This window comes from Crocodylus porosus, unplaced genomic scaffold, assembly GCF_001723895.1.
Source record: "Crocodylus porosus isolate Cpor-Errol unplaced genomic scaffold, CroPor_comp1, whole genome shotgun sequence".
Classification (NCBI taxonomy): Eukaryota; Metazoa; Chordata; order Crocodylia; family Crocodylidae; genus Crocodylus; species Crocodylus porosus.
Window position 1 is genome coordinate 40,368,742 of NW_017728906.1, and position 12,408 is coordinate 40,381,149.

Below are 12,408 nucleotides of genomic sequence, written 5' to 3' on the forward strand. Positions count from 1 at the left end.
TGTCGATATATCTTTCTTTTTAACTACTATAAATGGCATTCTATAAACTGAAAATATTATTTAGTCATGGTTATCATTTTATACTGGAGAGGAAATAAATGGTGAGTAGCAGCAGCATGTATTACTTTAGATATAACTGCACAGTGACTCCATGGATTGTTTGGGAAAAAAAACCTATCAATGCTGAATTAAAAGGCCGATAAAATAGAATACAAAACAATGCCAGCAAGTAATTTCACACTTAAGGGTATGTGTTGTTATGACTTTCACTGGTATACCAATGTTTAGGAAGAAAAGATATAGAGATGACACAAGTATAAGAAAGATTCTTCTATCTTACAGACACAATCACAATATTTTTCAGGTGCTCATTTAAGGAATCATGTAATGATCATGTAATGCTCTTATTTTAGGTAAGATTTTTTGGGTGGAGTACATGTGATGGTTATGAGTGTTGAAAATTGATGGCGTAGACACAACCTGCCATTGACGTGATGTTGCACATGAATTTCTAGAGAGATTTTACAGATAATTTTACGCTGGGCGTACATTGATAGATATAAAATAAATTTGGACTTAAAATGTGGGTAAAGTTCAGTTTGAAAAGCAGACTAGGGCAGTGGCTTTTAACTTTGGGATCTTTAGAAGCTCCAGCTGTTGTTACAATTAGCAAAATGTGTAGAGCGACAGATACATTTGGAAAAAAATCCTACCAGATTTCAGCTGTTAATATTGAATTTTAGCTTGGTAATAATAGACAAGCCTTCCACTTATCACACATTTCCAAACCATCAGTTTGTGAGGAGCTGTCATCTGTCAAATCAATGCAGAAATCAAAACTCTGCTTCATAATGCCAGATGTGTGCACATCATTCATCTCATTGATGTCATCAGAATTAAAAGTGACTACAGTGCACTTGTAATAGCGGAAACTTTTCTGTCACTGATTGAAGATTAGTATCTAAAGCATAGTTAAAGAATTCAACCCTGAAATGAGCTATGGCACACGTTAGCTTTATCCTGAGCTTCAGCCATGGATTTTCTGCTTCCTTTCTATGTCATTGAAGTGTTGAAATAGATGGAAAGATTGATTTGGTGGCTAGTTCCTCAACTAGCCCAACAGACCATGCAAATCTTTTGTTAGTATTAGAGTCTCTTGGAAAGCACTTGCATGACATTGAGGGCAGCTGATAAGTTATGAAACTTTTGACTGACAATATTCAGTGGAAAAAAGAATTCTATGCCAGGACTGCGGAGAGACTGGTGTTTGGCACAATCTCTTTAAAATACATTTTTAATAAATCACTCCTGCTGGATTGTTCTGGTGTAACAAATTCATGGGAACAGTCAGGGATCTACATTTGCTAAACATCAGATTCAAGCAGTCCTGTGTGCATGGAGAATTCTGAGACATTTCTGAATTATGCATTTTTGGTCAGTTTCTAAGGCTTCATGATCATTAAGTAGCATAGCAATAACTTTGTCTTCAACTCCTCTGTATGATTTGTATCAGATAGACCAGTGATTCTCAACCAGAGATTCTTTTACGGGTGCCATAGGGAGCTGAGCACTGTTAGATATGCAAACACCTAACATGATTCACAAGATAAACTCAGAGATTTCAGATAGGAATCCATAGTGTAAAAACTATTTCTGACCCGGCTGGTCTTCCTGAGTTCTTTACAGCAGAAAAAATGCTGTAATATTTTTCCATAGTCAAAATGGAGTGAGATCTAAGAACTGGAGTTTTCCAAGGGATGCCTTAGGTCTAGCAAGGGATGCTTTGAATCTAACAAGGGGTTCCATGAGTCTAAAAATGTGAAGATCCACTCTGGTAGACAGTCTATACTATCTAAAAAGATATGTCTTCAGCAAATATAAAGTTTGTCTTACGATTTCTTCAACTGATACCCACATAATTTATTTGATAATTCTGTAAGTTTTTCTGCAGACAGTGATCTCAGACTTTGACAAATGCAATTTGTCTCAGATGCTCTGACATGATGAACAAATCTATCTTAGTAAACCTATAACCGAACAGCCAGGAAACACCAGATAGCCTTTGGCTGTAAACTGAATAACTAATATCAGCTTTTAATCTTGGACAAAAGAAAGCTCTCATGGGGTCTGGAAATGAGTGGTAACCCAGGAGGATAAGAAAGAAAGGAAAATGTCTCAGGCTACTGCTAAATAGAAAGACATTAAGTTCAGCATGACCTAACTGAAAGGTCCCTGAAAAGTTCGTTTAAGCGGAGAGAGGTCATCTGGCCACTTCCCATTAATCCCCCTCTTGAAATAAACAGTTAATAAACTTGTTAAATTTAGCAAATAGCACTATGCTTTAGCAACACGGAAAGTGGAGAAAACACCCAACTCAGACTCATGTTTGAAACAGAAGGCAGCTGTCTTCTGAAATGCTCCTAAAATAGTTATGTTTTTCTGATATTTTTAATGACTCCTAGCACTTAAAATCCAGAACTGTATACTAAAGCAATATTGCTCACATTTGTTGTCTAATATTTCCTTTTACAACCTATTAAATAATATATGTATACCAGATGCATTATTTAAAATATGAAATACAGGCAGAATACCAAGAGATATGGATTCTATATGCTTACACTTCTAAGTTAAACAAACTAAAGGAAAACTATTCAGTAGTTGAGATATATCTTATTTGGGTCTGATCTAAAACATCAGTAAAATGAGTGGAAAAATTTCCATTGAGTTCAATGGCCTTGGGGTCATGTGTGTTTTGAGTAACTCATTTTAAGTTTGATAGGGGACTGGGTTAGATCATCTAGCATTAGAAGGAGCCCAAGGACAACCTTTGTGTCCTAGCACTTCCAAGCTACAGTGTACACTCCTTATCTTGGCCAGAAGATCTAGCCTATTGGCTTTAAATCCCAGTTGTGAAATTATGTTGGTAAAGACACACAATTATACTTTTGCAGATCATTTTCTGTCTTTTTAAACTCCTTAATACTTGTGCTGCTTGCCTACTTAGCTTTTTTAAGGTTTAAGTATTTGAAGAATTTCTTTTTGGTTGTGTTAAGTGAGGACTTTGAGACTTACATTCTACTTTGTCTTTTCCCTTTCGTATGGTATTTTGCATAAACTCATCTGTAATTAAGGGTGGAAACAACAAATTTAATTTTAATATACAGGGTACATTTTCAGAAGTACTTTCCATGAGCCTAGCTCTGGTTTTTCCATGGCCTTCAGTGGGAGCTGAGCACTTTTGAAAATCTCATCATACATGAACACCACATAGTTACACAGCCTGTCTCTGGATATCACTTCCCTTTGAAGTGTTTATTATTAATTTTAGTATTAAGAAACAAATGCCATATGTCCCACTTTTATTTCTGCTTGTCAATTATTTTCAATAAGAAAGATCAGAAAACAACTGTCTGACATAGTCTTTAGTGGAAAAGCATGTATATTACAAAGTTTACTGAAGGAAGTACACATCAGTGTGCCTGGTATGAAACTCTGATTGAAGTCCTTGCTTCCTTCCTTCCTTCTGCTTTGGACACTTTGGACCAGGCTCACTTGGAGCTGCATGGGGCAATCCTGAGCATAAGGTCTCATATCTCTTTTCTTTTCTGACTCCCACCTGTCTAAAGGTCTCTCGCTTCTGTTTTCTTTTGATTCTTTCTTGCATTTTTGCCCTGTTTTTTCTTCTTTTTCTCTGGTCTCTATCCCCTCCCCCTTTACTTCTGGTTTCTTTGTCTGCAAGTTGCTACTTTACAGCTTCTTCTTACTGTTTCTTTTTCTTTCTTTCTTTTCTTCTTGTTTGTTGTGGGGAGTTATCTTTTTCTATATCTTACCTTTTGAGGGGTGCTCTCAATCCCCGCCTTTTCTTTTTTGACTCCCTATGTTGGGGTCAAGGTCTTCATAGGTGCCCTACCTGGTCTCCTGGAACAGCGTAACATATGTTACACAGGTCGTGTTAACACAGTCCCAGGGATTTACCTGAGCACTTCCCCCCTGGTCAACAGGGTGTGTGCGGAGGCCCTGGACATTGCGGGTGTACACTATCTTGTCATGCCCCTAGACACCCAGGCAGTGAGGGTGGTGATTTCCAACATGTCCCCACATGTGACTGACCAGGAGCTGGCCAAGGAACTTGAGCTCTATGGGGTTCCTATGAGTCTCTTTTGCCGACTGATGATTGGAAGCAATGACCCAAAGCTGAAACATGTCCTGTCTTTTTGAAGGCAGGTTTTCATGCTCCTCAGGGAGGGCCCACAGTCTCTGCCTTGCTCCTTGAACCTCATGTTTGATGGGCGGAGGTTTGTGATTTATTTTTCTTTGGGGGAGACCATGTTTTTTATAGTGTGGTAGCTCTTTCCACCTAGCAGCTCAGTTCCTGCAAGGGAAAGTGGCCAGAACATTGGCAACTGCAGTGGTGCCAACAGATGGCACATCCACTTCTGGGACACAGGCCCTGCCCAGTGAGGCCGGGAGCTCTTCCCAACCTCCTTTCACCCCTGTTCCATTTGAGGGGGCTGGGGTCTTTGGCGTAACAGCACCATCCAGCAGAGGGGCTGGGGCTACTCTCCAGACCTCTCCCCCACACATTTCACTTATGGTGTCCAACCTCCCGCCCCCAGTGCGGAGGCCCCACCAGGTGGAGGGGCTGATGCCTCCACTTCCCTCTTGCCTTCTCTTACTACCCTGACCGAGGCAGCTGGGCTGGCCAGTGACTGTGGCGCCAAGGTCCTGTCAGACAATGGGGCTGGGGCCTCCTCCTGGCTGCACTCCACCACTGCCTTGTCTGAGGTGGCTGGCCCTGTGGAGGCAGGCCAGGAACAGTCTGGCCCATCCCCTATGAAGGATGGGCCACCTGCCACTAGGAAGAAGAACAAAGAGAGGAATGTGAAGGGGGCCTCTCAGGATACCCCATCCCTGCTGGGACCCTCCTTGGCTGGCAGTGGGGCAGCCCCTGCTGGAGAGCCTGACCCTGTTCTGGCCCTGTTGACTACAGATGGGGATGGCTTGGAGGTGGGAGAGGTGAAGGCAGGGGTCACCAACCCCTTGCCTGTCTCCCAGCTTCCAGGGTCGAGTGTCAGTAAAAGTGATTCAGAATGCCTTTCTTCTGGAGGCCTGACCCAGGTGGTAGCAGAGGAATCTGATGACCTCTTGGTCACGTCCCAGCCTACCAAACTGGATGAAGAAGCTAGTGAAATGGGGATCCGGCTTTCTGACCATCACAACCAACCTCAAGAGCAGAACGACCTCTCTCCCCACAAGAAGGTGGGGATTGCTCTCTCGGAGTCAGTCCTTGACCTGGACAATGAGAGGAGGCTGATGTGTCTAGACATTGAGGGTGTAGACACTGCGTTTGTGGGTGAGCTTCCACCTGGGGTGCAGCCTCACTGTGCTTTTCTCAGAAATGTCCAGCCGATGTTGGCAGACCCCCCACCCTGGGTTGGTCCCAACTATGGGGGTCTCCTGGCCTTTTTGAAACAGACCAAAGGACAAAAGAATGTAGCAGAGTCCATCACCCAGTGGTGTGCAGATACTAAACTCTTTGCCAAGGCTGCCAGGAGTGCGGCCAAACTTATGCAACAGGATCTAGGCACTTGGCAGATGGCTTACTGTCTGGGGAAGCTCACACAGTGGGTGAGAGATGAGTGGAGCCTGGGTGGGGGAGTCCCTGGAGTAGAGTAGGGCATGATAGGCCTTCCCCGACCTGTTTCTGCTTTTTTGCTGTGCTCTTGGGTTCTTGTTCTTCCAGCTACACCTTACTTTGTTCTTTCTCTCCCATACCCACACCCATGGTGGCCACAACCATTGGCACTTTTAACATCAATGGCTGTCAAGATCCAGTGAAACGGGAGGCTGTCCTGGAGCTTCTGTGCCAGAAGTGGCTGGCGGTCGCCTTCCTCCAGGAGACATGTTCCGATGGGCTTAACCAGGTGGCTTGGCACACTGCCTGGTGAGGCCACTTGTTCCTGAGCCATGGCACCAACCTTAGCACTGGGGTTGTGACTCTCCTATCCCAGAACTACAACATGATATAGCAGTGGCACAGGAGATCATACCCAGTTGCCTGCTGACTGTCCATGTCACCCTAGCACAACACCACCTGCAACTTGTCAACATCATGTACCCACTGACGGCCAGGAGAGGGTCTCTTTCTTTGAGGCCTTGGCCACCCTCCTACATGATGTTAGTGACTTGATCCTCATAGGTGGGGACTTTAACTGCACCACTGATGCCTTGCTTAACTGCATAGGGCCTAAGTCTCACCTGCCCTAAACCCACAAGCTGCAGTCTGCCATGGAGACTGCAGGCCTTGTTTATGTCTGGCAAACCCTGCATCCTCACGTGCACTAGTACACCTAGGCCAGGGTGAGTGCCTGTGCTCTAACCATGGCCCGCCTTGGCCACCTTTTTTGTCACCAGACACCATCTGCCACTCCTGCACAGTAACCACTTCATTCCCTCGGGCCTGTCAGATCATGGCCTGGCCTGCTGTGAACTGAGCCTGCCAAGGAGGTCCTGCACATGGGCACCCTATTGGTGCTTCAATATCAGCCTGCTTCAAGACTCCTAATTCCGGGACTGCTTCACCCATTTGGTGGGTCTGGGAGGCCACGAGACTGAGCTACTCCTCCTGGAGTAGCAGTACACCCAACTGGCTACAAATGGACTGTGCCACCATATCCAAGAGCTGGAGGAAAATGTGGCAGAGCTTAAGGCTGCTCTGCTGGATGCCGGCAATGATACCATGCTGTGCAAGAGCCTCCGGTTCCTCAGGAAATGCCTACATGACTTGATGGAGAACGCAGCCCACAGAGCGAGGAGCTGTGCCCACTGCCAAGAGCTATCAGAAACTGATGCCCCAACCCACTTCTTTAATCTGGAGTGGCAGCGAACAAAGTCTTAGATCACCTCAAGGCTCCTGAGGGCTGGATAATCACAGACCTGGGCGAAGTAAGTGAGCACGCTGTCACCTTCTGTCATGACCTGTTTGCAGCTGAGTCATCCTGCTCCAAGGCCATGCAGGAACTCCATGAGGGCCTGCCATGTCTCCGTGCCCTGGAAGCCAGAAAGCTTAAGTGGGAATTGTCTTTGGAGGAACTGGCAGCTGCCGTGGCTGGCCTCACCTCCGGCAAAGCCCCAGGCCTTGATGGGTTACTTGCCAAAGTTCTACAAAACCTTTTGTCCTCTCCTTGTGCCCTGCGTTTTCCAGGAGAGTCTTGCCAACAAGGTCCTGATGATCAGCTGGGTACTGGTGCTTATGCTGCTACCCAAGAAGGGAGACCTTGGCTGCATTAAAAATTGGAGTTGGGTCTCCCTGCTGTGCAAGGACTACAAAATTCTGGCCAAAGCACCAGCAACCTGCCTCTGCACTGTCATGGCCTCCATCACTGGGCCTGAGCAGAGCTACTGCATGCCGGGCAGGACCATCCAAGACAAACTGTTCCTGCTGCGTGACCTACTCACAGCCAGACAACTCTTTGGCCTAGACATCGTCCTTGTCTCTCTGGATTGGGAGAAGCACTTCGACTGGGTGGTCCATGCCTACCTCTTGCAGACCCTGGAGGCCTTTGGCTTTGGGCGCCTTTTCACCAGGGCCCTCTAGGTCTTGTACCAAGACACCTCCAGCCTACTCAAGGTGAACAGTGTACTCTGCATCCCATTCCCTGCATGTAGTGTCATCTGTCAGGGCTTCCCCCTATCAGGCATGCTCCATGCCCTGGCCATCGAGCCACTTCTGCACATGCTTTGGAGCTGCCTGAGTGGGGTGGCCTTGCCATTAGCCATAGGCCCATCCATTGGCCCGCTGCTCTGGCTCCTGGCTTATGCAACCAATGTGACCTTAACACCCAGGAAGACGTGTGAGCCCTGATGGATTGTCAGTGGGCCTACGAATGTGTGTCCTTAGCCTGTATCGACTGGGCCAAGAGTGATACCCTGCTGCTTGGCATGTGGATCAGCGTAATCCCCCTGGATTTTTTAGGGGGCCTTAAAGTCCTGGGTGTGTTCTTGGGGCCACCAAACTTCATGGCATGCAACTAGGATGGCCTTGAGGAAGGGGTGGAGGTCTGCCTACAATGGTGGCACGGGTACCTAGCCAGCCTCTCCTACTGTGGACATGTCCTCATCACAAATAACCTGGTGGTGGTGACCCTGTGTCACTGGTGTGCTGTACTTGGCCCACCACAGGACCTACTCAGGAGTCTCCAGTGCCTCCTGTTAGATTTTTTTTTGGGATGGGCACCACTGGCTCCCACGAGCTGTCCTTTATCTACCTGTCACTAAGGGAGGCCAGAGCCTGGTAAACCTCATGAGCAAGGTGCCTGCAAGTCCTTCAGGGACTCCTCTATGGTGAGGAGTACATACCCTGGCAACAACTGGTGTGCTGGTTCCTGCAGAGGGTGGGGGCCCTCAGCTTTGACCAGGAGCTCTTCCTGCTGGACTTCATGCTCCTGAACTGGGCAGTGTTTCTGGCTTTCTACCATGGCATGGTATGAGCCTGGCAGGCCACCTGCCTCTAGCCCTGGGTCCAGCACCTGCAGTTCCCACAGCTGCTGAGGAAGCAGCTGGCCTCTCAGGGCTCATGTACAACCCAGCCCTGAGGCGCCCTGTGCCAAGCCTGGCCTCCGCCAGCCTCACAGCCGCCCTCATCCAGGCACATGTCCTCTGCCTGAGCCATCACCTTGACCCCGCTCAGTTGGCCTGGCTCTCGCCTGAGGCCCTGACCACCTGGTTAGGTATGCACTCCATCCACAGTGTGGGTCATCTCCTGTGTGATATCTTGGCTGCACTCCCATGGGAGGCAGCAGCCACCTTGGATGACCGTCTCCAGGCATGCCAGGTCTCCCATGCTGCAGATGCCCTGAGTGAAGCTTTTCCTGCACTGCCAGTCACCCCAGCTGTAACAGGTGAGCTGGCCGGCGGGCCTGGTACCTTGCTGATGCTCCCTGTGCCTCCTGACAGTGACATGGGTTGCCCCTTTGCTTTTCTGTTGTGTAGAAGCCTATATGCCTGGGTGGTTCACATCTGCCATGCCCAGGTGCTGGTGGGCCACAAGATTCCCCATCAGCCCACCTGGCTTGCCATACATTGCCATACATTGTATAAGGAGCCAACCACTTGCAGTGGCAGTTGCTGCATAGCATCCTAGCCACTGGCATGTTTGCATCCCACTTGACCCAGCTGCCTTGACAGCCTGCCCCTTCTGCCCCAGGGGCATTGAGGAGAACCTTTTTCATGCCTTCCTTGACTGTCCCCGCCTGCAGCCATTCTTTGTCGCCCTTGAGCCGTCACTGTGAGTGCTGGGCAGGAGCTTCTTGGAGACCATTTACATGTGCTCCTACCCATACTGGGTGGCTGAGCAGGGTGTTATCTGCCTGGACAACTTTCTACTGGGTCGGGCCAAGATGGCCATCCTCAAGAGCTGCCACAATCAGCTTGCCGGGACTACCTCAGATGATGCCCTGCAACTTTTTGGTCTCTTGGTGTGGGCGCACCTCTCACTGGAGTTCGAGCACACTGTGCTCCAGTGGGCAGTACCCACCTTTGAGGCAGGCTGAGCCCTTGAGGGAGCACTGTGCCACATGGAGGATGGCCATCTTCAATACACACACTGATGTCATGACTGGTCTGGGCGACTGGGCAGGCTCAGTGTCAGACTACAACTCCCAGTACGTGCCGTGCCCTGGGCCCTCACCAGGGTGCTTTTTTCTTTTTTCTTTGTGTGGGAAGTTGAAGGGTTTGTCACATGTATGATTGGATAGAGCAGGGTAGGGATCATTTGTTTATAGAGGGCTTTGGTCTATACCACCATGTGGCCGGTGTCCCGACCACATAACAGCATGTTAGGCACGACATGTAATACAGCGAAGGTGTCTGTCACGGTGTGATGTTATGTATATAATGACATGGTGCTCTTGGTTTGATGATAATTTGTTTGTCTTTGCTTTGTATACTGGACCTGGACCCTGGAAGGCCAAATTTTTGTACCCCGAACCTCTGAATAAAGTAGTTAAAAAGTCAAATGTCCTTCCTTCCTTGTTTTACTTTACAGTTGGATTTTGACTATGAACTAATGGCATGTTTTATTCTGATATAATTTATTCTGTAATTTTTCTTTTTATTAACTGTAGGTCCCCTATGCAGCACTGGACAACAGAGCTTCATCTTCAGGATATGCTGGTTATCCAATCAACCCAAAGAAGATCAGAAATGTGACACATGTTTAGGGAATACTTCTGTTTGATGTTTATATATCAGCTGTCATTTTTGCTTTTGGAAGACTGCTTATGAAAAAGAAATATCATCATTGTTTTACCTTTTAAAAAAAAATAGGACCATAGATTTATTTTATTTATTTTTCACATCATGAACACAACTACTGAGAGGAAATAACAGTTTTTGCTCTGGCACACAACATTCAACCCAATTCTGTACACAAATAACTATCTTTGATCTTACAGTTGGATCTATGCAGGTGAACTCAATGGGGTTCAATTTAATTCTGTGGGGCTCCACAAGGGGAAGGTTTTGTGTCATGAAGTCCCATGGTAGCCAATATGGCTCCATACAGGCACAAAGATTTGATCATCCACATCTGATTGTAAGATCAGGAACAATAAATGGTAGAGATATATTAGTCCAGAACTGTATAATCTACAACTGGTTAGTATTATGTTTGTTTACTTTAGTTTATGTAATTTAACTTATACTTTGTAACCATGTTAAGCTTATTAATTAACAAAACTTCTTCACTTCTTAATATGATCAAGGAAGGCGTCTCATTAAAATCAGTTGATAATTCTCTAATAAAATGGTATTTGATAGAATACAAGGTTTCAGTACAAGTTTTTGCTAAAAGTGCCATCTTTCTGAAGAAAATGTCAATGTAATATCAAAAAGCCAAGAAATGTTCAGTTTTTAGCAGAAATATGAAACATTTAAGTTAAGAAGAAAGCAACTCCCTACCCCTTGTCAAAAGGAAGCAAAGGCCAGGGGAGAGCTCCCTGGAAAAAAGGCAAATACTGTGGCGTTTACCTTAGGAGCCAGGAGGATTGCTGGAAGCAAGAGCATTGGGCAACAGCACTTCCAGAGCAAATGCTGGATCTGGATTGGCCAGAGATGCACAGAACAAAGTATTTATGGCCCCAGAGAGGGGCATCCCAGGGAAGAACCCTGCAATGGGAAGCCTGGAGCAGAGGGGAACTGCCCTTCCAATGTCTGCTAGGAAAACTGCAGTAGGCAGCATTAGGGAGAGGGTGTGCAGGGATTGGAGGAACCCTGAAGAAGCCGGTGCAGTGGACAGCATTGTGAGCAGAGAGGTACAGCGGAATAAGGACTTAGCTTTCCATGTAGGTGGAGAGAGATAGAAAGAGAGGGGACCTGGGTGGCAGCAGGAAGCCTGGTCGTCTTAGAGGGACAGACTGACCTTTGAATGATAGCCTGAGGTAGCTGGGGAAGCAGAGGACAGTTTTCTTTTTCTTGTGGAGAGGGTTTTTTTTATTGTTGTGATCCTCAGTATAAGGACTGTGGAGTGGTGAGGATGGTTGTAGGGGAAGGAGAAGCCTCATTAACACCACCTAACTGGCTGGGTGGGTTGGAACAGGTATTTTTTTTTCCTTTTTCATATATTCTGCTGAATATTATAAGAAAAACATCAAAGATGTGGCAGGTTAGAATATAACATCTGGGAGAGGCTGACGAGTAATTTTGTATCCCTTTTGCCCATTAAAGAAAAGAAAACGCATCATCCCCCATGGGGCCCAAGCCCTAAAGCACTTATAGTTGACACCCCGCAAAAAACCCTTCTGAAAATTGCGTTTTTGAATTTCTGACTCACAGGAATTGTATAGATGCCTTCTGCCTATGGTGAGGTCCTGTGGGTTTTAGCCCACATTATATTATGTCTCAAAACATTTGTCTCTAAACATGATCTTGTTCCTTCCTACACAATAGGTGAAATTCCATTAAAGGGCCTAGTTTACTTATGTGCCTTTCATATGCTACCTTCTTAGCCTGAAAAACTTTGTTCATTTTCCTAGACTTGATCTATTGCACATGCTCAAGGGCAATCTAGTATGGTCATCTAGGTGTCTAACTTTGCTTACATTGTGTTCTGATTTTATCTGGGAAAGAACACTGCTTCCACTGGGCAACCGGTATTTTGTTTTTAGTAAGTGTTTTCTTGTTTTTATTCTGTGGATTTCACGGACATCACCCGATTTCATGATTTCCACAAAGTGTGTCCAACTGTGATTTGAGTAGGTGCCTAATCATAGGCCCTTAGAGGATAATGCAGAAATGAGATACTTGACAAACAGCTCTGTTCACACACTGCAGTGGCATTTCTCAGTAGGATTTAATGGTTTTCAGCCAGACTGATAATTTTGGTTTTCAGAATTTTTTTTTCACTTT

General features: G+C 46.2%; 1 protein-coding gene across 1 annotated transcript in view; it reads left to right on the top strand.

Annotated features, from left to right (window-relative positions):
• The window catches only part of IGSF5 (immunoglobulin superfamily member 5), a 70,975-nt gene extending 58,857 nt beyond the window's left edge, over positions 1-12,118 (top strand). The window contains exon 9 of the mRNA XM_019528961.1: positions 10,128-12,118. Within this exon, the coding sequence (XP_019384506.1) occupies positions 10,128-10,223 (96 nt within the window). The 3' untranslated portion in view covers positions 10,224-12,118. The remainder of the gene's footprint in view (positions 1-10,127) is intronic.
• The last annotated feature ends 290 nt before the right edge of the window (positions 12,119-12,408 follow it).